At 40.0% G+C, this 24867-nt stretch overlaps 1 protein-coding gene across 1 annotated transcript in view; it reads right to left on the minus strand.

The window, feature by feature from the left end:
• LOC132900841 (butyrophilin subfamily 1 member A1-like) overlaps window positions 1–24867 on the minus strand; it is a 99538-nt gene that overhangs the window by 60964 nt on the left and 13707 nt on the right. Inside the window, exons 3-5 of the mRNA XM_060943203.1 lie at window positions 16208–16558; window positions 12353–12703; window positions 4958–5236 (exon numbers count right to left, since the gene is read on the minus strand). Coding sequence (XP_060799186.1) covers window positions 4958–5236; window positions 12353–12703; window positions 16208–16558 — 981 coding nt within the window. The remainder of the gene's footprint in view (window positions 1–4957; window positions 5237–12352; window positions 12704–16207; window positions 16559–24867) is intronic.

Below are 24867 nucleotides of genomic sequence, written 5' to 3' on the forward strand. Positions count from 1 at the left end.
GTAAACAATCCTCACTTGGTGATTTTATGTCCTTTGAACACTTATGTGCACTTGTTACATGCTCTCCTAACATATTATTATTAACTATTTATAGGCCTCCGAGACATTCAGCCAAAGTCTTTCTTGAAGAGTTTGGTGAATTGTTATCAGTCATTTGCTTAGAGTTTGATTGTCTTATTATATCTGGGGATTTTAACTTACATGTAGATAATACTGATAACATTTATGCCAAAGAACTATTTGCAATTATTGATAACTTTAACCTAGTGCAACATGTACAGGGACCGACCCACTCTCGTGGTCATACTCTTGACCTCGTCATCACAAAGGGTCTTACTGTTTCTTATACTGTTGTTGACCTGGCCTTATCTGACCATTTCTGTGTTTTCTTTGAAGTTTCTATGTCTCCTCACATTCAGAATAGCTCAACGACTATAGGCAGGAGAGTCATAAACGACAACACGTGCTCTTTTTAAGCAAGCTCTCTCTCAGAACTCAACCAAAATGTCTGACTCTGTAGATGATTTACTGGAATTTTTTAATTTAAATATGACCCAAATTATGGATGATATTGCTCCATTCAAAATCAAAAGAATCAATGATAAGCAGAAAGCACCATGGAAGCAGTACCCGGCTGTTAAACTGCTAAAGAGAGAATGTAGAAAGACTGAAAGAAAATGGCGCAAATCTAAACTTCACATCCATTATCAAATCCATAAAGAGATGCTTTGTAATTATAATTATGAAATTCGTAAAGCAAGACAGTCTTTCTTCTCCAACATCATCAGCAGGAATATGAACAATGCCCGTGTGCTATTTTCAACAGTAGAGAAGCTAACTAATCCCCCACCACAATTAGCACCTGAACTTCTCTCAGTTAATAAATGCAATGAGTTTGCATCCTTCTTCAAAGGTAAAATTGATAAAATACGGCAGAATATTTCTCATAATATATCTCAGATGCAAAAAATTGAAAAACTGCAATCACCAATGACACAGATAGATAACTTTAACACAATGTCAGAATTTTGTTTAATTGATTATGAGACTCTTGAAAAAACTGTACAAAATCTCAGTTCTTCAACATCTGAATTGGACATTCTGCCCACCAACTTTTTTAAGTCTGTTCTTCATCTTATAATTACAGATGTGCTTCAAATTATAAATACATCCTTGGAGACTGGTGTTGTTCCTGTGTCCCTAAAAAAAGCTGTTGTAAAGCCCCTTCTTAAAAAAAATAATCTGGATCCTTCAGTGTTAAATAATTACAGGCCAATATCAAATCTACCATTTATCGGGAAAATCCTGGAAAAAATTGTCTTCAATCAATTAACTGCCTTCTTGATATCAAACAGCCGTTTTGATAATTTTCAGTCAGGATTTCGTGCCAATCATAGCACTGAAACAGCGCTGATTAAAGTTATAAATGACATACATCTTAATACTGATGCAGGCAAAACATCGGTCCTGATATTACTGGACCTCAGTGCAGCTTTTGATACTGTTGATCACAACATACTGCTATATCGACTTGAACACTGGGTTGGATTGACTGGTAAAGTTATCAATTGGTTAAAATCATACTTAAAAGATAGAAGCTTCTTTGTTACCCTGGGAAATTGTTCCTCAACGTCAATGCCCTTGACCTGTGGTGTCCCCCAGGGGTCGATTCTTGGACCATTACTTTTCAACCTTTATATGCTCCCACTTGGGCAAATTATCAATAAAAATTCAATTTTGTATCACTGCTATGCAGATGATACCCAAATTTATTTTGCTCTATCACCAAATGATTATGCCCCCCTTGAATGTCTCTACCAGTGTATCGATCAAATCAATAGCTGGATGTCACAAAATTTTCTTCAGCTGAACACAGATAAAACAGAAATAATTCTATTTGGAAAAAAAGATGAAAGACTCAGGATTACCACTATTCTTGACACAAAAGGGATTAAAACTAAAGAAATGGTTAAAAATCTTGGTGTTTTCATTGACAGTGAGCTAAACTTTGACAGTCACATGAAAGCAATCACTAAAACGGCATTTTATCACCTAAAAAACATTTCCAAACTAAGAGGACTTATGTCAAAACATGATTTGGAAAAACTAATACATGCCTTCATCTCTAGTAGGGTTGATTACTGCAATGGCCTTTTCACAGGCCTGCCAAAAAAGACCATTAAACGACTTCAGCTGGTTCAAAATGCAGCGGCGAGGGTTCTCACACGAACAAAAAGAACAGAGCACATTACTCCAATTCTAAGGTCCCTTCACTGGCTTCCAGTAAGCTACAGAATTGACTTTAAAGCATTGCTGCTGGTGTACAAATCTCTAAATGGTACAGGGCCCAATTACCTCTCTGATATGTTGCAGCGGCCTAACCCAATCAGATCTACCAGATCGCAGCAGCAAAATTTACTATTAAAACCAGTTGTTAAAACAAAGTGTGGTGAAGCAGCTTTTAGCTACTATGCAGTACAGCTATGGAACCAACTGCCAGAGGACATCAAAAATGCTCCTGCTGTTGGCAGCTTCAAATCTAGGTTAAAGACCAAGCTGTTTTCAGATGCTTTCTGTTAAATAATTAATATTTTACATTTTTTTATAATCTTTTTCTCTGCATGTTTTAAATTTATTTTAACTTTATTCTATTTTATTCTGCTAGGTTTTTTTTTTTCCTCTTTCTCTTTCTCCTTTTTCTTTTTGGCATTTTAATATTTTATTTCTACTATTGTTTAATTCTTATTTTCTTTTAATTCTTTTAATTAATTATTTTAGAATAAAGATAAAATTATTTTATGTAATTTTATTTCTCTATTGTTTACTGTTTTTGTTTTTACTTCTGTAAAGCACATTGAACTGCCATTGTGTATGAAATGTGCTATATAAATAAACTTGCCTTGCCTTGCCTATAGTAGCTTAGGTTAGTTGAGTTAAAACGTTTTTTAAATAAGTGAAAGCCTGCATTATGCAAAGATGCCAAGGAAAGAGAGGATAAAGAAGCAGAAAGAGAAGGAGCTGCGGGAGGCAGCAAAAGGCAGTGGATCTCTGTCCAGTTGGGTCAGAAAGAAAACTACCTGTGTCAACTGCAACGGTAGAGCGTTCCTTTTCAAAGTTAAAGCTAGTGAAGACAAAACTCCGCAGCCTTTGTCATGAAGAAAGGCTGTCAGACTTTCTTCTGCTGGCAATTGAGAAAGATATCCATATTGAATACAGTGTTGTCATAGACATTTTCAAGAACATGGCAAACCGAAGACTGCTGCTTTGAAGAATACTGCAGCATTTAGATGGATCTCACTCACACACACACAGAATGTTCATTTGCAATTGAAATTTAGTTTTGAATAAAGTTAACTTGTGTGAAAAATTTTTTCCAAGTGCCCTTTTTTGAATGTTGAGCCCCTGCCCCTCCAAAGGTCTTTGCACGGCCCTGGTGCACAGCAGTACATACATAGTTGCAACTGCGCAGACTGCACAGGTTGCGAGCTCGAGCTTGGTTGCTATGGTTACCCACAACAAGTTTGACAGGCATATCGGGGACAGCTCCTCCTAGTTCAGGACCCCAACACGGCATGATGAAGGGTGCCAAAAGGCAGAAAACGATTGCATCGTTTTTTCAAAAAACAACGACTGTAAGTAAACTGTGCCTTACTTTATCATATCACCTTGCAATTTTTTGATAGTCTGTTCAAAGTAATGTCGTAGTGAAAGTAAAATCGTACGGAGTAGAGATGCTTTTCTGGTAGCCTCCATCTTTCGGTGGTAGCCTGTAGATACAGTGCTCAGAAGGCAGTTTCAATGTTTAATCTGGCGTTCCCTGCCATAATTTCAGCGAGCATATTGTTTCATAAGGAAACTTTGCGAAGAGTTGTTGACTGACTGCCACTCACGCAACACACAGGCATAGTTAGAAAGTCAGGATGCGCTGGTTTACACTTTACACACACACTCGTAGCCCAGCCTCTCGCTATGTTTAACAGTTGGAATTTAGCAGTTTTAAAACTAGTTTTGCAGTTGCTGTGCGTGATGATAATGTGTAAACTTTGGATTTCCATAGGCTATGTTAAAATGTTATCATTGTCCTGGCCTGCAGGTAGTTCCTGGTGATGGCAGTGAGGGAGGTGAAATAACATGTATACACACTACCGTTCAAAAGTTTGGGGTCACCCAGACAATTTTGTGTTTTCCATGAAAAGTCACACTTTTATTTACCACCATAAGTTGTAAAATGAATAGAAAATATAGTCAAGACATTTTTCTGGCCATTTTGAGCATTTAATCGACCCCACAAATGTGATGCTCCAGAAACTCAATCTGCTCAAAGGAAGGTCAGTTTTATAGCTTCTCTAAAGAGCTCAACTGTTTTCAGCTGTGCTAACATGATTGTACAAGGGTTTTCTAATCATCCATTAGCCTTCTGAGGCAATGAGCAAACACATTGTACCATTAGGACACTGGAGTGATAGTTGCTGGAAATGGGCCTCTATACATCTATGGAAATATTGCACCAAAAACCAGACATTTGCAGCTAGAATAGTCATTTACCACATTAGCAATGTATAGAGTGGATTTCTGATTAGTTTAAAGTGATCTTCATTGAAAAGAACAGTGCTTTTCTTTCAAAAATAAGGACATTTCAAAGTGACCCCAAACTTTTGAACGGTAGTGTGTGTGTATATATATATATATATATATATATATATATATATATATATATATACACACAAAATGGAATCATTTGCTGACAGCTCAGTCCCCCCCAGTTCAAAAATCCTATCTGCGCCCCTGACTTACTGACAGAATTGTAACAAAATATCCAATGGATATACAGGAATAAAAATAATGCAAAAATCGTGTGTTCATCATGCTCATGCTTCATCTTTAATCACCTCATCTGTGATGATGACAGTAGAATCTTACAGTATAAATATAAGAGTTTTTAATCATAGACACTTACGATTAATGATGACCTCTGTCTCCATCATGTGATGTTCTTGTAGAAGTCTGCAATAATATCTGTTGGAGTCGCTATAATCATAAACAGTGGTGCGACTTTTCACACTGAAGGTCTCGTTGTCTCGGTGTACCTGTGTATCTTCAGCAGGCAGAGCGACTCCTTCTCTGTCCAGCCACACAACCTCAGGTTCAGGTTTCCAGCCTCTGGACTCACACACTAGATTAATCCCTCCTGAGTGATCATAACTCTCCATCATGATCACTGGGTGGCTTCCCTGAGCTACAGGCAATCAACAAAGTATTGCTTTAAATATATTGAAATCATGTTCAACTGTTAACCCCCATAGAGGTGATTATTTTATGCTCATTTTCAGTTTAAAGACTGTTCTTAACATGGTCAAAGAGAATACTATGAAATGTGACACTAAAGATAAAACTTTACTAATTTCACGAATTTCCTCATCAAAATCACCAACTTGCATACCAGATCCCATACCTATATGTTTTTCAAACCGATAATACCAGGAGCAGTCAAACCTCTTCTAAAAATAATCTGTTCTTCCTTCAGCACTGGCTATGTACTTAAATCCTTTCAACTAGCAGTTATCAAACCCCTGATTTAAAATCCTGACTCAACCCCTGTCTGCTGTTCAACTATATCAAATCTCTAAGTTATCTCCAAGATCCTAGAAAAGGCTGTGACACAGCAGTTATGCTCACAGGAATAAAATTCATGAAACGTATCAGTCAGGATTTAGACCTCATTATGAGGTCTAAGTAATGAGACACTAGTTAAAGTGGTAACTAGAAAATGTTGTTCAGGAAATGGCCCTCTCCTGGCTCAGGTCCTATTTGACTGATTGTTATCAGTTTGTAGATGTAAATGGAAACTTCTCTACACATACTAAGGTAAAATGTGATCTTCCACAAGGTTCTGTTTTAGGCCCAGACTTTTATTATGAAATTATTCATAAACATGGTATTAGTTTCCACTGTTATGCTGATGACACACAGGAAACTACACATTAAACTAATACCAAGTTTAACCAAAGCCAGATGAGAGACCCAGTGTTTTTTCCCCAGAAAAAAATTAAAGCCCTAAATTCTGGCATGATAATACACAGACAATTGAGCGCCAACAGCGCAAAGTGAAACTAGGGGGGTCCAGGGGCATGCCCCCCCCCCGGAAAATTTTTTAAAAATAGATGCTCTCAGGTGCATTTTCAGGGTCTCTGAGAGGTTTTAGATCCATGATTATAGGATAGATTTTACCAGTGTTTCAATGATTACTGACCTAAATAGTATTAAATGTATACACATTTGAAATCACATCACATCACATTATCTCTAGCCGCTTTATCCTTCTACAGGGTCGCAGGCAAGCTGGAGCCTATCCCAGCTGACTACGGGCGAAAGGCGGGGTACACCCTGGACAAGTCGCCAGGTCATCACAGGGCTGACACATAGACACAGACAACCATTCACACTCACATTCACACCTACGGTCAATTTAGAGTCACCAGTTAACCTAACCTGCATGTCTTTGGACTGTGGGGGAAACCGGAGCACCCGGAGGAAACCCACGCGGACACGGGGAGAACATGCAAACTCCGCACAGAAAGGCCCTCGCCGGCCCCGGGGCTCGAACCCAGGACCTTCTTGCTGTGAGGCGACAGCGCTAACCACTACACCACCGTGCCGCCCACATTTGAAATTTCACCTTAAAGTTCAACATGCAAGTTAAACTGTTTTGTTATAGATTACTTAGGTATACGATAGATTTGAAAATCTACGGGGATCCCTTGCACTTAATTATCTATGATCAAGTAGTGTCGTAACAAAAATGTGCATGAAAATATGAACAGCGGTTTGCTCCATCTTATGCAATCCAATGAAGAGAATCGATCATCATGACTTCCTGTTGATCACAAAGGGATCTGAACCTCAGAACTGCCACCTTAAAATAAGTTGCTGTATTACTATAACTAATGATTTAGAATATTTCTGATGCAATTACCGTAATATATGTATACTGTAACTAAGATACACTGAAAAGAAAAGTAAGGCAACTGCATATTATAAAGTTTAAATTTTGGCACTTTATTAAATGGACTAGATTAAGATTAAAACAAATTTAAAGGAAAAGAAAACTTAATTCATATAGTTAAGTTTGCAGAAAGATTATGTATTTATAAAAACATTCATGAAGAGATTGTGTTTATAAGTGTCAAATGTAGCATAATTTCGAATAATAATGATCAGCATATTTGGCAGTGTGATGTCACTGTGAGCCTTTAACAAAAGAATAATCCGGAGCCTTCTTTTGTTAAATGGATCCCAGGGACATCACACTGCCAAAAATGCTTATGATGATTATTTGAAATGATGCTATATTTGACACATTTGGACAACTTCACTTCATGAGAGTGTTTATAAGTACATAATCTTTCTGCAAACCCAAACTAATGAATTAAGTTTTCTACTCCTTTAAAGCAGATTAATTCTCCTCGGCTTTTGCTTGGCCCAATGTTGGGCGACCCTCTCATAGTCCATCTCGCTGTCATCCATGCTGATGTGGATCAAATTGTCCAGCGAGTCTTCTCCTAGCTTATTAAAGTCAGTCGGCTTTGTCCGTCTGGTGGCGAACAACATCGGCAGCCAATGAGATCGCTTATAATGAATTGGAAACTTCCGGGATGTCTGACGTTTTCTTTTGATATTTTTATTGGACGGTTTGAACACTTGATCTTGACGTAGCCAACAGATTACAGTTTGTTTACATCATACCACGCGGACATACTTTGACAGAATCAACACAAACATTGGGAAAAAAGACCGCTTGTTTAACACAAATATCAATCAGTATGTAAATGGATCTGTTATTTGCTCTCCTATGTATCGAGTTACTTATGGGTAGGAAATTTTAACGTATCGGTATAAATCTAAGCGTATTGGATTTTAACTAAAGTGACTAAGCGTTATCGGTAGGCAGAGCAAGCGTATCGGGCCCGATACGCTAAAACGCTTTGGGGAAAACCATGGAGACCACAGCTTAATGAGGTTGAGGAATATGTAAAGGACATTAGACACTGGATGCTTATTAACTTCCCCGTACTTAAATCTGACAAGATAGAAGTCGTTGTTCTAGAACCACATGCAGCTAGAAGTACGCTTTCTGATTACATCATAACTCTGGATGGCCTTTCTGTTTCATCATGTGCAGCAGTAAAAGACCTTGTTGTGATTATTGACTCCAGACTCTCATTTGAAGCTCATGTAGATAATATTCCAAGGATAGCCTTCTTTCATCTCAGAAATATTGCTAAGATAATAAATACAATGTCCCTACATGATGCAGAAACACTAGTTCATGCTTTTGTTACCTTTAGGTTGGATTATAGTAAAGCCTTACTGTCTGGATGTTCCAGTAGGTGCATAAACAAGGTCCAATTAGTACAGAATGCAGCAGTGAGAGTCTTTACAAGACATGACCAAATCACCCCTGTCTTATCCACACTGCATTGTCTCACAATCAAATTTCTCAGTGATTATCAAATACTACTCTTGACCTACAAAGAACTAAACAGTCGTGCACCACAGTACCTGAGCTACTTCTGGTCTTTTATGTTCTGCCATAACTACTTCGATCAAAAGGTGCAGGATATTTGTTGCTGCCTCAAATCATGAAGACTTCAGCAGGGGGAAGAGCCTATTTATACAAAATCCCCACATTTATGGAAAAGCCTTCCAATGAGTGTTCAGGACCCAGACAGTCTCTGTTTTGAAGTCTATGCTAAAAACATTTGTTTAGTCAAGTGTTTTGTTAATAGGTATTTATTAGGAGCAGATCTGGCGGGTTCATGGGCATAAAGTGTTTTGGTAAACTGGGATGGGATTTTGGTAAACTTTGGCTGCTGTCAACTTAATATACTCCTTCTTTTGGACCTTAGCTGTGCTTTGGCATTGTTCGTCATGAATTGCTTCTCTCTTATCTCTTTGCTTTTGGTATTTCTGGTTCTGCCTTTTCCTGGTTAAAATGCTTGTTGGTAAAATCCTGGTTAATTATCTGCTGTCATGGTTTGAATTTTCATTGCTATGCAGATTTACATCAGCTGTAGGCCTTCTACATCTGCCCTGCCCCCTCCCTTTCTGAACGCATCCATGACCTAAAGCTTTTAAAACTTAATACTGATAAAACTAACCATCTTCTGATTGGTTCCAAATCAGTAACCTTCTCCAACAGTAGTCTTAATCTGGTCATTGATAGCACTGTCATTAAACCTTCACCCCACTGTACATAACCTTGGTGTTATCTTTGATTATGCCCTCTCTTTTGAAAAATATATAAAGTCCCTGTCTAAAATGGCCTTTTTTCCACCTTCACAACATTGCACTTCTCTGTCCTGCACTTAGCACCAAGGATGCTGAAACACTCATCCGTGCTTTTAATGCACAGTAATGTAGTTGTGGTAATGCTCTGTTCATTGGTCTTCCAGCTAAATCCATTGCTCGGCTTCAATATACAGGTAGTCGTCGACTTACGACCTATGCAACTTACGACCGATCAACTTTATGACCGTCTGGTTATGACTGGCAAGTGTTTCCCAGCTGAGCTAGCTGAACGTATGACAGTTTCCGCCCCAGCTCCCGGCAGCGCCCAGCATCCAGCCTCTCACCGCGTACGACAGTTTCCGCCCCAGCTCCTGGTTTATGAAACGAGCAAATCCGCCCGCCAGCCCGAGCGCTGCAACAGCTGATGATGACGTAGACGACCCACAGCCAAGCACCAGTGATGTCAGCAGTCACTAAGTTTTGTATTTTGCTATGTTTTACATTTGTATTTTGGTATGTTTCAAACTAAAATGTTTTCTATTTTTCACACCTGTATTTCATATTTTTTTTGTTTTGCACATATTAAACGAATTGTACTGTATGCAGTGTAGTATGCAGTGTTTGACTTAAACCAAATAATGAGCCACGGTAATGAAATAAGAAAATGTTGATAAAATAAGACTTTAAGATGATTACAATATCATTACACATCACGGCAGCATGGTGGTGTAGTGGTTAGCGCTGTCGCCTCACAGCAAGAAGGTCCGGGTTCGAGCCCCATGGCTGACGAGGGCCTTTCTGTGTGGAGTTTGCATGTTCTCCCCGTGTCCGCGTGGGTTTCCTCCAGGTGCTCCGGTTTCCCCCACAGTCCAAAGACATGCAGGTTAGGTTAACTGGTGACTCTAAATTGACCGTAGGTGTGAATGTGAGTGTGAATGGTTGTCTGTGTCTATGTGTCAGCCCTGTGATGACCTGGCGACTTGTCCAGGGTGTACCCCGCCTTTCGCCCGTAGTCAGCTGGGATAGGCTCCAGCTTGCCTGCGACCCTGTAGAACAGGATAAAGCGGCTACAGATGATGAGATGAATATACTTATGTTCATTTAACATAGGCCGACTTACGACCAGATCGGTTTACGACTGGTCAGTCATAACCAAACGCAGTCGTAAGTCGACGACTACCTGTATTTAAAACTCTGCAGCCAGAATACACACACACACACACACACACACATATATACTAAACACTTGGCCCACATCACCCCATCCTCCAGAAGCTCCACTCGCTCTTCTATCTCACATTCAGTACAAAATTCTTCTGTTTACATTTAAAGCACTCCCTGGCCATGCTCATCAATATCTTATGGAATTATTTCAACCCGACTCTCCCCTTCACAGTCTCAGGTCTTCATCTTCTGGTCTGTTGTTTGTCCCCACATTTAAATTATCCACCATGGGTTCCAGGGCATTTAGGGTTGCAGCCCCCAAGCTGTGGAATTCTCTCCCTCAGTGTCTTTGGGATTGTACATCTCTTTCCAAATCTTCTCTCTTCTCTCTCTGCTGTTCCTCCTCTCCTGAGCACTAACTGTTCTATCTTTTTCAATGCTTCGAACAAATCTGTTATCTTTATGCTCATGTAAATTGTCATTTTGTGTTTTCCTTTTCTGTGTCTCCTATCTGTGTTTTCTTTTGGTTGATTTGTTTCTCTTTCTGTTGTGTCATTACTCTGTAAAGCATCCTTAGATGGGTGAAAGGTGCTATATCAATTAAACTGGTTGTTGTTAACTTTTAACCTGCTGATAGAGAATTACTCTCTGTTTAGACAGTACCACACTCATTCATTTAAACAAACTTGCACATCCTGATGAGGTGCTGCCTGTTTAGACAGTGAAGGAGCTTCCTGACATGTAAATTGAACATTTAAGATTTTTCAGGAGGCTCAAGCATCTGGACATTTTCATGGACTTAAATGATAAGTCTTTGAGTGCTCAGAGCTTCACGCAATTCACTGCTTTTCCTGTTCTGTAGATACACCTTCCACAATCTGGGCCTAATAAAACCTCTGAGTATGAAATCAGTCAAAATAATTCTGAGAGAGATTACATTTTGGTTCATTTCTTTAAAAGAAGTGATTAAGATTCTTAATTCCTGATTGTGCTCAAATTCATGAGAGTTCAAGAAAAGTTCTAATGAGTCAGAAGTTGATAAAACAGCTGTAGTCAGACACAAAGCATGTATTTTTAGGAAAGGTTTCAAATGGCCAAAATGATCATGAGATAATTAAATGAAAATTGTCAAATTTTTGTGATGGAACTGATTTCTTCATCTTAAAAACAGAGAAGATGCAACACAGAGCTGGAGTGATGATTTCGACACATCAGGAGAGAATAAATAGAGAGCACCGTGTCCAGCACGACCATCTGCAAGGACTTGAAGAGGGAAAGGAACAATACTGTCATCACTAAGAAAGCAGAGCAGAGGATGTACTTTCTCCCCCAGCTGAGGAAGCAGGAATATTGAGAAAGTCATCATAGGATACTCTTTGATATTGAGATGTACTTCAGTGTATTCTCTGTCAATATTCCTTCTTCCTGTGGCCTGGTTGCGTTACTGTTTGCGAGGCCTGGGACCAAATGACGTGTGTGACGCATTTCCCTCCACTTAAAAAGACAGACAGTGCGTTCTGACAATCAGCGACGATCCTTATCAATAACAAGTCCCTACAATTTCTGAGAGAAGTTAATGTTGTTGTATTTTTGATTTTGCTGTTGTGTTTTGTTATTTGCCGTTGTGATTACCGATTTCTCATTGTGTTTTTTTATTTGTTGTTTTGATTCTTTATTTGCTGCTGTGATTTGCCCTTCAGGGCCACTGTGGTAAATGTGCACTGTAGGATCGCTATAAACTGACAACAAATTCCTTGTACATTCAGGCTTGGACCCGTCCTGCATGTTTTAGTGTTTCCCCTTCAGCTAATTAACAGCCCTTCCTGAGTTAAATCAGGTGAGTTAGAACAGCAAAAACACATTTCACTGCATAAAGCTTCAGTGCAGAAATGGATCTTACCCTCGACAACGATGTGAACAGTGATGTCATCATACCAGGATTTGTCCTCAATGAGACACTTATATTCTCCTTCATCAGAGACTCGGAGAGGTGAGAGTTTGAGTGAAGCGTTGCCTTTCTGTAGCTCCTCTTTAAATAGTGATGTTCTTCCTCTGTAGGGCTGAGCCTGCTTTTCATTTCTGTCTTTATGATCCTTATAGAGATGTACTAATGAAGCCACTTCCTCTAGTCTCATCCATTCCACTGTCATGTCCACAGCGCTGGTGCTGGGTTTGAGAAAACAGGGCAGAACCAGATCTTCACCAGCTACAGCAACAAGAGGAGCTTCTGGACCAACCATCTGGAATCTCTCTGTGTTAAAAAAAACAACAACAACAACAACAACAGTATATCAGTATGTAGCACCTGTGATATGCAATGTGCTCAGGACCAGTGTGTAGGTTCGATAAGAGCAGTAATTAAGTATGTAATAAAGAGACCACAGACCGTGAGATAAGTTTTAACTGCCAGCGTACTTTTATCGAGAAAATTGTATGAAATCGGTACACCAAGATATGTGATTATGCCATGAAATGCAAACATCAATTGCAGATAACATCAAAAATAAAATAAAACTTATCAAATATTTGATCTTGTTTTATATTCCCCCTTTTCCCTATAGGTTTTGTTCAAGTATTCAGGTTTCAGTTGTTAGTAATCAAACTAAAGGTTATTTTATCCTCTTTTAGGATTTAAGTTCTATTTTTCTAATTTTAGGCCTATTTTAGTTTAATTCCCCCCCTTACTTTTGTCTTAATGATTCACTTTTTACCAGAATATATTCCAGTTAATCATTTAAAAAAAAGAAAAGGAAACTTTATCTTTCCACATTCACAATTCACCTGAGAAAATGAAATACAATTGTTATTAAATTTGTCCACTGCAATTCACAAATCACCATAAACAGTTCCTGCTTATTAGCCTTGAAATGTCCAGATAGCATGCAGTGCAGACCGCAGTGAAAAAATGACAAAATGAATGTCCAGGCTATAGACCAGGGGTGGGCAATTCATTTTTCCATGGGGCCACATGAGAAACAGAAAATTTTGTGGAGGGCCGGACCAAAAGGCTGAACTAAATTCTGCATAATATTAATTGTATTTCTTTATATAAAGCAATAAATAACATTGTTTTTACAAGCTGCTAAGACTGGTAAGAGTATGGAAAAAACGAGGTTGCCTTACAGAAAATGTCATTTATTCAATCAAATTTCCCAAAACAATGGTTAACAAAATGTGAACGTTTGTACCATTTTTTTTTCAGTCACATTCACCCCAAAACACAATAAAGACATCACAATATTGTCTTTCTACTCCAAATATCAAGCAATATACATCATATTATAATAATGATGCCCACATTTGTAGTTTAATCACCTCATTTGGTGTTTTTCAGTTTTTCGGAACTGCTGTCCGCAAACTAAACACACGGCTTTATCTCTGACTTCAGTAAATAAATATTTAGCAGTCCATCTTTTGTTGAAAGCCCTGCATTCAGCATCTACCTTTCTTCTTTTTGCGAACATTAAGTGGGATTTCATGTCATGTTCATGTCGCACGCATTGCGTTTTTGTTGAACACAACTTCAAAATAAAAGCAATGCACATTCAGAAAAGAAAAAAAAGAAGATGCCGGTTGTACGAATCGCTATTCAGTCCATGCATGAGGTAAAATTAGAAAATACGTTTATTTTGTAATTTCTAATTAACCTTACGCGGGCCGGTCAGAATGAACCAAAGGGCCGGATGTGGCCCGCGGGCCGTAAAATGCCCAGGTCTGCTATAGACCCTTTTTCAGCGTCACGTGATCAAACAGTTGCGCACGCAGCCTGGCAACGGAAGCAGTAAGCTTCCCAATTGATTCTGGGACAGATTAGCCTACTTATCAATCATTTAAACATGGATATATATACTGTTCTCAGCATCAACACGTCTGGTTGTTGCATATACGGTTGTACGAATCGCTATTCCACCGGCGGACTAAAGTTTTATAGGATTCCTAAAGGATCACACCCATTTCAGAGCAACAGACGGCGGCTGTGGCTATATCAGGTAAGGTTATTTATCTACTGATTTTACTGGAAGCCTTGTTTACATTAGTGATTACCTGCATGGTGTAGAATAATCATCAAACGCAGCTTAAGTTGTTGGATAAACTGACGTTAGCTTTGGCTAGTAGCACTAGCTGCTAGCTTGCTATGCAGCTAAAGTTTTATTAGATTTGCCCATTAGCTTGCTAGGCAAAACAAATGTGTTTTACAGGCGAGATGTCATTGGACTCCAGTAGTCCTGATTTTGTGCCATCTGTATAATGTCCTCATTCCAGTCCACAAGTTTAATTGCCTGCAGCCGCCGTCTGTTGCTGCCCATACACACAGAGAGAGAGCCTGTTCAGACTCCTTCCTTCTGGAAAGTGTTACAGACAAATCAGGACAAAAACTTACAGACACGAGAATAGTTTTTTCCTGTCAGCCATAAAGACTATAAACACCCTCCCAGAAACCTCCATTCACTACTGAACCTCAATGCACGACTGAGATTTAACATTTACCCTAAACTTTTTTGGTGCAATATCTTACACACATACAATCAATACCATGTGAAATATATTTATTTACTCCTATGATGTCATGGTTATGTGCCAATGTATGAACTGGTCTGTGTGTGTGATGATGTTTGCACTGTAAACTGTCATGTGATAGCTGCCATTCTGTTTTTTATTTCTGTCAGGCTCTGTTGCATAGTGTGTGTGTGTGTGTGTGTGTGTGTAAATGTGTACTGTAGGATCTTGATAAACCGGAAACAGATTTCTTATATACTCAGGCACACTTGGCTAATAAAAAACCCCAAAAAAATTCAGATGTTTGAGCTGCACACCACCACCTAGTGAGTGCATGTCTGAGGCCAAGTTTACATTAGACCGTATCTGTCTCGTTTTCTTCGCGGATGCACTGTCCGTTTACATTAAAACGCCTGGAAACGCCGGGAAACGGGAATCCGCCAGGGTCCACGTATTCAATCCAGATCGTGTCTGGTCCGGTGCTGTGTAAACATTGAGAATACGCGGATACGCTGTGCTGAGCTCTAGCTGGCGTCGTCATTGGACAACATCACTGTGACATCCACCTTCCTGATTCGCTGGCGTTGGTCATGTGACGCGACTGCTGAAAAACGGCGCGGACTTCCGCCTTGTATCACCTTTCATTAAAGAGTATAAAAGTATGAAAATACTGCAAATACTGATGCAAATACTGCCCATTGTGTAGTTATGATTGTCTTTAGGCTTGCCATCCTTCCACTTGCAAGTGGTAAGTGATATGCGCTGGGATCACACACACAGCGGCTCAGTCCCGAATCACTGCTCGTGTGCTTCACTCGCGCGCTCTGTGAGCTGCGCAGGGCCGGAGTGCACACCCTCCAGAGGGCACTCGCTGTTCAGGGCGGAGTGATTTGGAGCGCAGGATGCCTGCGGAGCCGAGCGTATCCGTGTATTGGCGTTGCTGTGTGCACGCGAATCGTGTATTGGCGTTGCTGTGTGCACGCGAATCATTTTAAAAACATTAATCTGATGATCCGCTGATACGGTCTAATGTAAACCCCACCTGAGTGACTCCTGTGCTGGGGATCATGTAGACCACAGGTTCACATCCCTGGTCCTGAAATACTCTGTCCTGTATATTTTAGTGTTTCCCTTCTCCCAGCACACCCGATTCATCTAATCAGCTAATTAACAGCCCTTCCTGAGTTAAATCAAGTGATCTAATCAGCTAATTAACACATTTCACTACATAAAGCTTCAGTGCAGAAATGGATCTTACCCTCGACAGTGATGTGAAAAGTAATGTCATCAAACCAGGATTTGTCGTCAATGAGACACTTATAGCTTCCTTCATCGGAGAGTCGGAGAGGTGAGAGTTTGAGTGAAGCGTTGCCCTTCTGTAGCTCCTCTTTAAATAATGATGTTCTTCCTCTGTAGGGCTGAGACTGATCTTCATTTCTGTCTTCATGATCCTGATAGAGATGCACTAATGAAGCTCCTTCCTCTACTCTCATCCATTCCACTGTCATGTCCACAGCGCTGGTGTTGGGTTTGAGAAAACAGGGCAGAACCAGATCTTCACCAGCTACAGCAACAAGAGGAGCTTCTGGACCAACCACCTGTAATCCCACTTTTTTTTTCCAAAAAGAAACAAATACAATTATATATTGGATATCAATCTTTCTCTCATTATATATACATATATATGTGGACACGAGTGTTTTACTGGGAAATATGCCATTCATTTTTTCATAAGAACTACATCTGGGACATGGAGAATCACAGTGGCATCGTTAAGCTCTATTACTTGGGGCTATAGCCCCAGGTATTTTGATCCTAGCCCTGGATTTTTTTCGCCCTCAAAAAAAAGTGAGAGATTAATAGAAAACTGACTGAAACAGATCCAGAACTTGTTTTGAGGCGTCTGAAGATTGGGGGCATGACACATTATTGAGTGCTGCACAGTGCACATTCAAAATGTTGGTAACCACCAACAGAAGAAGAACGTTAAGAACTTATTGGAAGATGACTTAAAAAAATCCACTATTGTCAAATTGCTCAAGATGAAAACAGATGGTAAGTCATCAACGGTGGGTGTAAATATAGAATGTATCAACAATGTAATCTATCGAATTACGTTGATGCACAGAAACTGCTCCGTGTAGCCGGGTTATGTTGAATTTACAGTGTAGGGATTAGTGAGCCAGGCGAGCTCTAAAGTTTGAGTGGTTTAATGAATATCTACAGTGGTGGTCTGTTTGCTCTGACTAAGTTTATTTAACAGGTCAACAACAACAATGTGTGTTCATGCAGACACCAATAGTTGCCCTGACATAATTCAATCATGTTTTAATGCTACATGTAGCACCAGCCAGGCTACCATACCATAGCCAGCCTTTGGCATATTCATCACATATAGGCAGGGGTTAAATTGGGATTGGTTATGTGGGGGGGCTCTGCCTCGTACCCGCCCCTGCCCCCGCCGCCCTGCCCCAATATACTTTTTGGAAAATAACCCTCTAATTTGATAACCATATCATATTGCACAGAGATATACACCTTATCTGTGTGTTGTAGGCCTATGTGTGTCTTGTAGTGCCCCCCTACACATTATGGCAGTTTGAATGTAGATTGGTTGGCCAATGTAACAGATTGTACAGGTTGTTGTACATTGGTTTGAAGGAAATGATTAGTGGGGGGTCTGGGGGTCCTCCCCCAGAAGTTTTTTATTATCATACATGTTATTTGCTGAATTCTGGTGCATTTTAATAAGTTGTTAGCTGACTTTACAGAGGTAGGTTGAGCAATATCATGTTAAATCTTGTCACATGCCTACAGGTGAAAAATGTGAAGGAGAAATGTTCAGTGAGAAAATTTGAAGGCTTGCACAATCTTAAACCAAAACAGTTGATTTATTTTGGAGGATAAATGTTAAATATGCCAAAACACTGTCAGTCAAATTGTCAATCAAATATATTCATGCAGTGAATGCAACCAAATACAAACAACACTATAACATTGGAAGCATTTATTATTATTGTTATTATGTATTCAATTATTTATTTGGCATGTGGTGCTTTTTGTATTGTCTAGAACATACATAAGATGAGCATATTATAGCAGCAAAATAGAAGCACAATCATTTGAATGCAGCAAAAGTTTTGCTGCATTCAAATGATTGTGCTTCTATTTTGCTGCTATAATATGCTCATCTTATGTATGTTCTAGACAATACAAAAAGCACCACATGCCAAATAAATAATTGAATACATAATAATAACAATAATAATTACACTAATAATACACTAATAATATTAACAATAAATTAACATTAAATTAAATATTAACAATAAACAATAAAATAATAATATTAACAATACAGTGAACATAATCATTATCATATTTTTTATTATTAAAAACAAAATATCAAATAATACTGAAGAGGGGAAAAATAATACTGATCTAAATATGTTGTGTTTTTATTTTTAGACAGTATGTGTTTTGCTAAACACATACTGTCTAAAAATAAAAACACAACATATTTAGATCAGTATTTTTTCCCCTGGAAATTGAACTCGCCAAATGCACAGACAGTTCGTTCAAGCACCTCTGATGGATTAGGATCGTATGCAGGTAAAAAGGGAGATGGTGTACGGAGAAAATTATAAACAAGTCACAACGCTGAAACACAAGCCCAAAAACCAGCAAACCACGACTTCTGATTTTTTTTTAAAGCGAGCTCACAAAAAAAGAAACCCCAAAGTCGCTTATAAAAAGCGGAATTGGCAACCCACGCAGTGTTCCAGAAACCAGAATCTCTGATCGCAAGTTCTGTTCTAAATAGCTTTGACAGGTCGTCTTGTTATCAGGAAAACTATGATCTATCTCATAAAAGTCATGGGTTTATTGATTAATAAAATGATATTTAATTATTCAGAACTGAAAATCGTGAAAAGGGTTTGTTGCTTTTGATGTGTGCGTGATCATATGCCATCCGCTCCGAGCTTATGTGCCGGGGCTCAGCCCCGGACAGCCCCGGCCCAATTTAACCCCTGCATATAGGGATAAAACAGGGTGGGGGGGGGGGGGGGGGGTCGGTTTTTATTTATTTTTTTGCCATGCAATATTACTGTCAACATAAATTTGTGTTGTCCAGGCACCACAAATGAGCTGCTGCAGTCAACTGGGATGCATTGGAGAAAATGGTGTGTGTGTGCGGCTGAGAGAAACTTGGAAGACATATTTATATGCTCATAGTCTTGTGAGATGGGATGTGATCTGGGATTTTGAATGTTGTACTATAATAATCTTTTTTTGTCTTTTCTTAGTCAGTTCAGCTAGCATGATTTTGAACGCGTCGAAGACGAGTAGCTGAATGGAATATATCTGATATACCACAAAAAAGGCAGCTATTAATAATAATAATAATAATACACATTCGTTGGAACAGTTATAGATTTTACAAAAAGTTAAGAGCGGGGGGCGGCTTACCAATACTGAATGCTGATTTTGATCGAATATAATTCAATGTTCTGTCAACTTCAATGTACAAAGTCAAAGTTCTAACAATAAAAATGGAACAAGTCCAAAAATCCTGAACAACAACCCAACTTATATACGAGCTATATCCAGGTAGAAAGTTCAAGTTCACAGTTACTTTTGGTAGGAGTTAATTGTTACATTGCAGTTGATCAAAACAAAAGGGCTTCACTGAATGAAGTCCACGAGTGAAGTCCTCTTGTAAAAGTCTCCGTCACTTTTCCTCACCTCCAAGTAGAACTTTGACAATATTTCCGCTATTGCTCTCTCTTCCAGTTTTTCTCTTGTAAATATGCGTGAAGAATATCCAGTGAAGTTTTGGTAGCCTTTCGGGTGTTCAGTGCGTCTGTCTCTTTAAATCTTCGGATTTTAAGGAAGCAAACATGGCCTCCATGTTTGGGTACAAACTGTCAACCACCCGCTAGCACAGATGTTTTATGTCTCTGAGGTGTGTTTTTTCCAGTTTTTCCATATACAGTGGTGCTTGAAAGTTTGTGAACCCTTTTGAATTTTCTATATTTCTGCATGAATATGACCTAAAACATCAGATTTTCACACAAGTCCTAAAAGTAGATAAAGAGAACCCAGTTAAACAAATGAGACAAAAATATTATACCTGGTCATTTATTGATTGAGGAAAATGATCCAATATCACATATCTGTGAGTGGCAAAAGGATGTGAACCTTTGCTTTCAGTATCTGGTGTGACCCCGTTGTGCAGCAATAACTGCAGCTAAACGTTTCTGGTAACTGTTGATCAGTCCTGCACACCGGCTTGGAGGAATTTTAGCCCATTCCCCCGTACAGAACAGCTTCAACTCTGGGATGTTGGTGGGTTTCCTCACATGAACTGCTCACTTCAGGTCCTTCCACAACATTTCGATTGGATTAAGGTCAGGACTTTGACTTGGCCATTCCAAAACATTAACTTTATTCTTATTTAACATTCTTTGGTAGAATGACTTGTGTGCTTTGGGTCGTTGTCTTTCTGCATGACCCACCTTCTCTTGAGATTCAGTTCATAGACAGATGTCCTGACATTTTCCTTTAGAATTCACTGGTATAATTCAGAATTCATTGTTCCATCAATGATGGCAAGTCATCCTGGCCCAGATGAAGCAAAACAGGCCCAAACCATGATACTACCACCACCATGTTTCACAGATGGGATAAGGTTCTTATGCTGGAATGCAGCATTTTCCTTTTTCCAAACATAACGCTTCTCATTTAAACCAAGAAGTTCTATTTTGGTCTCATCTGTCCACAAAGCATTTTTCCAATAGCCTTCTGGCTTGTCCACATGATCTTTAGCAAACTGCAGATGAGCAGCAATGTTCTTTTTGGAGAGCAGTGGCTTTCTCCTTGCAACCCTGCCATGCACACCATTGTTGTTCAGTGTTTTCCTGATGGTGGACTCATGAACATTAACATATGTGAGCAAGCCTTCAGTTGCTTAGAAGTTACCCTGGGGTCCTTTGTGACCTCACTGGGTATTACACGCCTTGCTCTTGGAGTGATCTTTGTTGGTCGACCAGTCCTGGGGAGAGTAACAATGGTCTTTAATTTACATCCTATCCCAGAGGGCCAACGACAACAAGGTCCACCCATGCTCCTTCTCCCGCCGGCTATCCCCAGCTGAACGAAACTACATCGGCGACCAAGAACTACTGGCCGTGAAACTAGCCTTGGAGAAGTGGAGGCACTGGTTCGAGGGATCTGACCTTCCATTCCTAGTCTGGACCAACCATAAAAACCTGGAGTACCTCAAGTCTGGAGTACCTCAAGTCTGCCAAACGTCTCAACTCCCGTCAAGCCCATTGGTCTCTTCTCCCGATTCAAATTCACACTCTCCTACCACCTGGGCTCTAAGAACAGCAAACCCAACACCCTGTCCAAGATGTTCTCTTCCCACCAAGAGGAGTCCAAGCCACCCAAGACCATCCTTCCTACATGCTGCCTGGTGGGAGATGCTATTCTAGAGGTTGAGATGCTCATGCAGAAGGCCCTGGAGCAGGACCCCAGTGAAGGTAACTCCAACAATATTCCTCGCAACCATCTGTTTGTTCCCTGTCATGTGCGAACTCAGGTGCTGTAGTGGGGTCACGGTTCCAAGCTGGCCTGTCATCCGGGAGCCACCTGAACCTTGGCTCTCATCCAGCAGCGCTTTTGGTGGCCATCCATCAAGGAGGACATCCAGGAGTTCATGGCAGCTTGCGACACATGCTCCCAGAACAAGACAGCCAATCGACCCCCTGCTGGCTTACTAAGACCTCCCTACTCCACGTTGACCTTGGTCTCACATCGCCCTAGACTTCATCACAGGACTCCCCAACTCCGGTGACAATACATGCATCCTCTCAGTCATTTGACTGTTTTTCTAAGACCGTCCATTTCATTCCTCTGCCCAAGCTCCCCCCAGCCAAAGAGACCACAGAACTACTCATCCACTATGTTTTCCACCTACATGGTCTGCCTACCGACATAGTTTCTGACTGGGGTCCTCAGTTCACTGCACAGTTCTGGAGAGCCTTCTGCAAACTCATCGGGGCCACCTGTAGTCTCTCCTCAGGCTTCCACCCACAAACCAACAGACAGGCAGATCGGGATAACCAGACTTTGGAGGTTGCACTCAGGTGCATGCCGTCCAGGGATGTAATTGCATCTAAGGTATTAGGCAGAGACCCGTCCACCCGTAAATTTGACGGGCAATTGCCGATTTCAACGGGCAAGTATACACACAGACGGATACTGAAACGGACGATAATGCCGAAAATTTTCGCACATGAATACTCCCACATGTCATCCGATAAATCCAGTTATGTTCCGCCCACACACGGACTGGCCATCGGGAGTAGCGGGAGTTTTCCCGGTGGGCTGGTGGTTCAGCGTGGGCCGGCGGAGAAAAAAAAAAAAAAACAGTTGCGCGCTGGCCTTTAATATGATAAGCAATGTTAACAGTTTCTTTAACAAACTGTTAACATTGCTTATTACAGTTGCGCGCTGGCCTTTAATATGATAAGCAATGTTAACAGTTTGTTAAAGAAACTGTTAACATTGCTTATCATATTAAAGGCCAGCGCGCAACTGTTTTTTTTTTTTTTTTTTTTTTCTCCGCTGGCCCACACTGAACCACCGGCCCACTGGGAAAACTCCCGCTACTCCCGATGGCCAGTCCGTGTGTGGTTCCGCCATCATTTACAAATCGTAAGAAACACAGTTTAATACAAAAAATACTGAAAACTTGAAATGAAAAATCAGAATATTTCATCGTTTCCGCCATTTTGGCCCGCACTGAATCTTGTAACATGCGGACTGAATAAATCGCGAATTCTGATTGGTCGAAAATTGCCAAACACCCTGCGTTGTAGTTTCCTCTTTCTTGGCGGGAGAACCGCATTTTTTTTTGCTGACTCACTCTTCTGGATCAAGATGAATCCCAACAAACGCCCCAAATTGAATGTGACAAAAACTGATTCGTTTTTCCACAAAAAGACAGAAAAGGTATGTGTGATACATTGATTAACAAGGGGGGTTCATTGGGGTATGGTAAAATAGAATACTGTTGGTTTTTTTTTTTTTATTAAATACTGTAACTAGATCAAAAGATTATATACAATTCATTGTTGTTTATTTTCTTTTCACTTTTGTTACCAAATCAAACACCATACATACATCTGATACATTCAGGAGTGAAACTGAAAAAAATACAAAGTAAAAATATGCAATATTTCTGATCAAAAATTACACGCCATTTCACCCTGAAAATGTCCTAGAATGCAGGAAATGAAGTCTAAATTTCAAAAATTTTCTGGGGGGGCATGCCCCCAGACCCCCCTAGAGGGACTTCGCACCTGCGGCGCTTATCAGGATTATATAAAATATTATTTTTGACTGGTAAATTTCTTTTTCTGCCTAATACCCTAATTGCATCAGAAAGGCCCTCATCGGCCACGGGGCTCAAACCCGGACCTTCTTGCTGTGAGGCAACAGCACTAACCACTACACCACCGTGCCGCCCCTGCACTTTCATGAAGCTGTTAAATTTACACTTTCGAAGCAGCGCAGTTGTAGCCTACCTTGTGATTTTAAAAATAAATAATTCGATAAGCCATTCAGCTAGCCTTTGATGAAAGAGGTTGTTGTTGAGATTTGTAAACCAATTTTCTGTGGTGCCATTTGCACTAATAATCACTTATTTCTGCCTAAATATTCATTTCAGTATGCTGAGCTGAAGAAACCAGGAATCTGGGAATCTGACACACACACAGTTGATAAGGCAAACTGTTCAACAAGTTTAAAGTTACCCCTACTCTTTATTCAAACATGGTGGTGTATACTGATTTTTTTTTTCCCAGAATTTTTTTTTTGTGTCGGTGTAACGGATGCCAGATTGTTACTGTATCTTAGTTACATAGGCCACATGGTTAGGGTATATTTTTTCCTCATTGCTTGGGCCAGATCAAACCATTAAACAAGCTTAAATTATTCTTACTCTTGCCACATACATGATTTTTTTTTTCAAAACTGATGATATTCAGTTCAAACACCATTAAAAGTAATTTCAGGAATAGATCTTTTATGTGACGTGTAATTCACCCCTCTCATTTAAATATGTCAAATTTTTTGGCGCGCACATCACGGACCTCGGCGATTTTAAAATGCTGGCTATGGCCCTGGCCATACTACAGCACCCGGAGAGAAGTCAGGGGTTAGGTCAAGGGCACTTCAGCCCAAGGCTGCCCCACATTAACCCAGGGCCGTGTTAACCCTTGCCGAGGCCCTGGGCAGACACCCCCCCGAGGCCCCACCCCCACCTGTTGTCAACTGCGCTCAGCAAGTTCACCCCCTCAGACGTGCCTGTCTAACTAGACACAGAAACTTAAATAATGACAGTGGCACAATTAGAAATACTATTGAACAATAAAACTTTATATCCATCAACACCTATTTAATCGAGAAAAAGCAATGGTGAAATAGGCAATTGCATGGTGAAAAAATCCATCAGACATCACGGTTAACAAGTCTGGTTAACTAAAGTTTAGCCTCAAGAAGCCTTTGAATGAGTGAGTCAATGAACAACATGTCAAGAACATAACCTAGGCCTACAACAGTTTCTTTAGTATTCAGAACAAGAACATTCATTTGGTATATAACCGTTCATTTTCATTTTGGAATCCAGGCGACTTTTAACTTGTGAAAACAAAGAGCGATAACAAAGAAAGAAAAATATCTTGCTTCTCAGAAATAAATCTCAAAATGTTAGGCTATGTGAAACATTTCATCCTTTCACACACGTAATGTCCCAAACAGCAGTGGCACACAGCTTTGCGCATTCAGTTTGACAGCCATGGGTCAACTTACAAGGGCACGTTCCTACTTTTCTGGAAAGCGAAGTCATTA

The sequence above is a fragment of the Neoarius graeffei genome, chromosome 1 (assembly GCF_027579695.1).
Source record: "Neoarius graeffei isolate fNeoGra1 chromosome 1, fNeoGra1.pri, whole genome shotgun sequence".
Taxonomy (NCBI): Eukaryota; Metazoa; Chordata; class Actinopteri; order Siluriformes; family Ariidae; genus Neoarius; species Neoarius graeffei.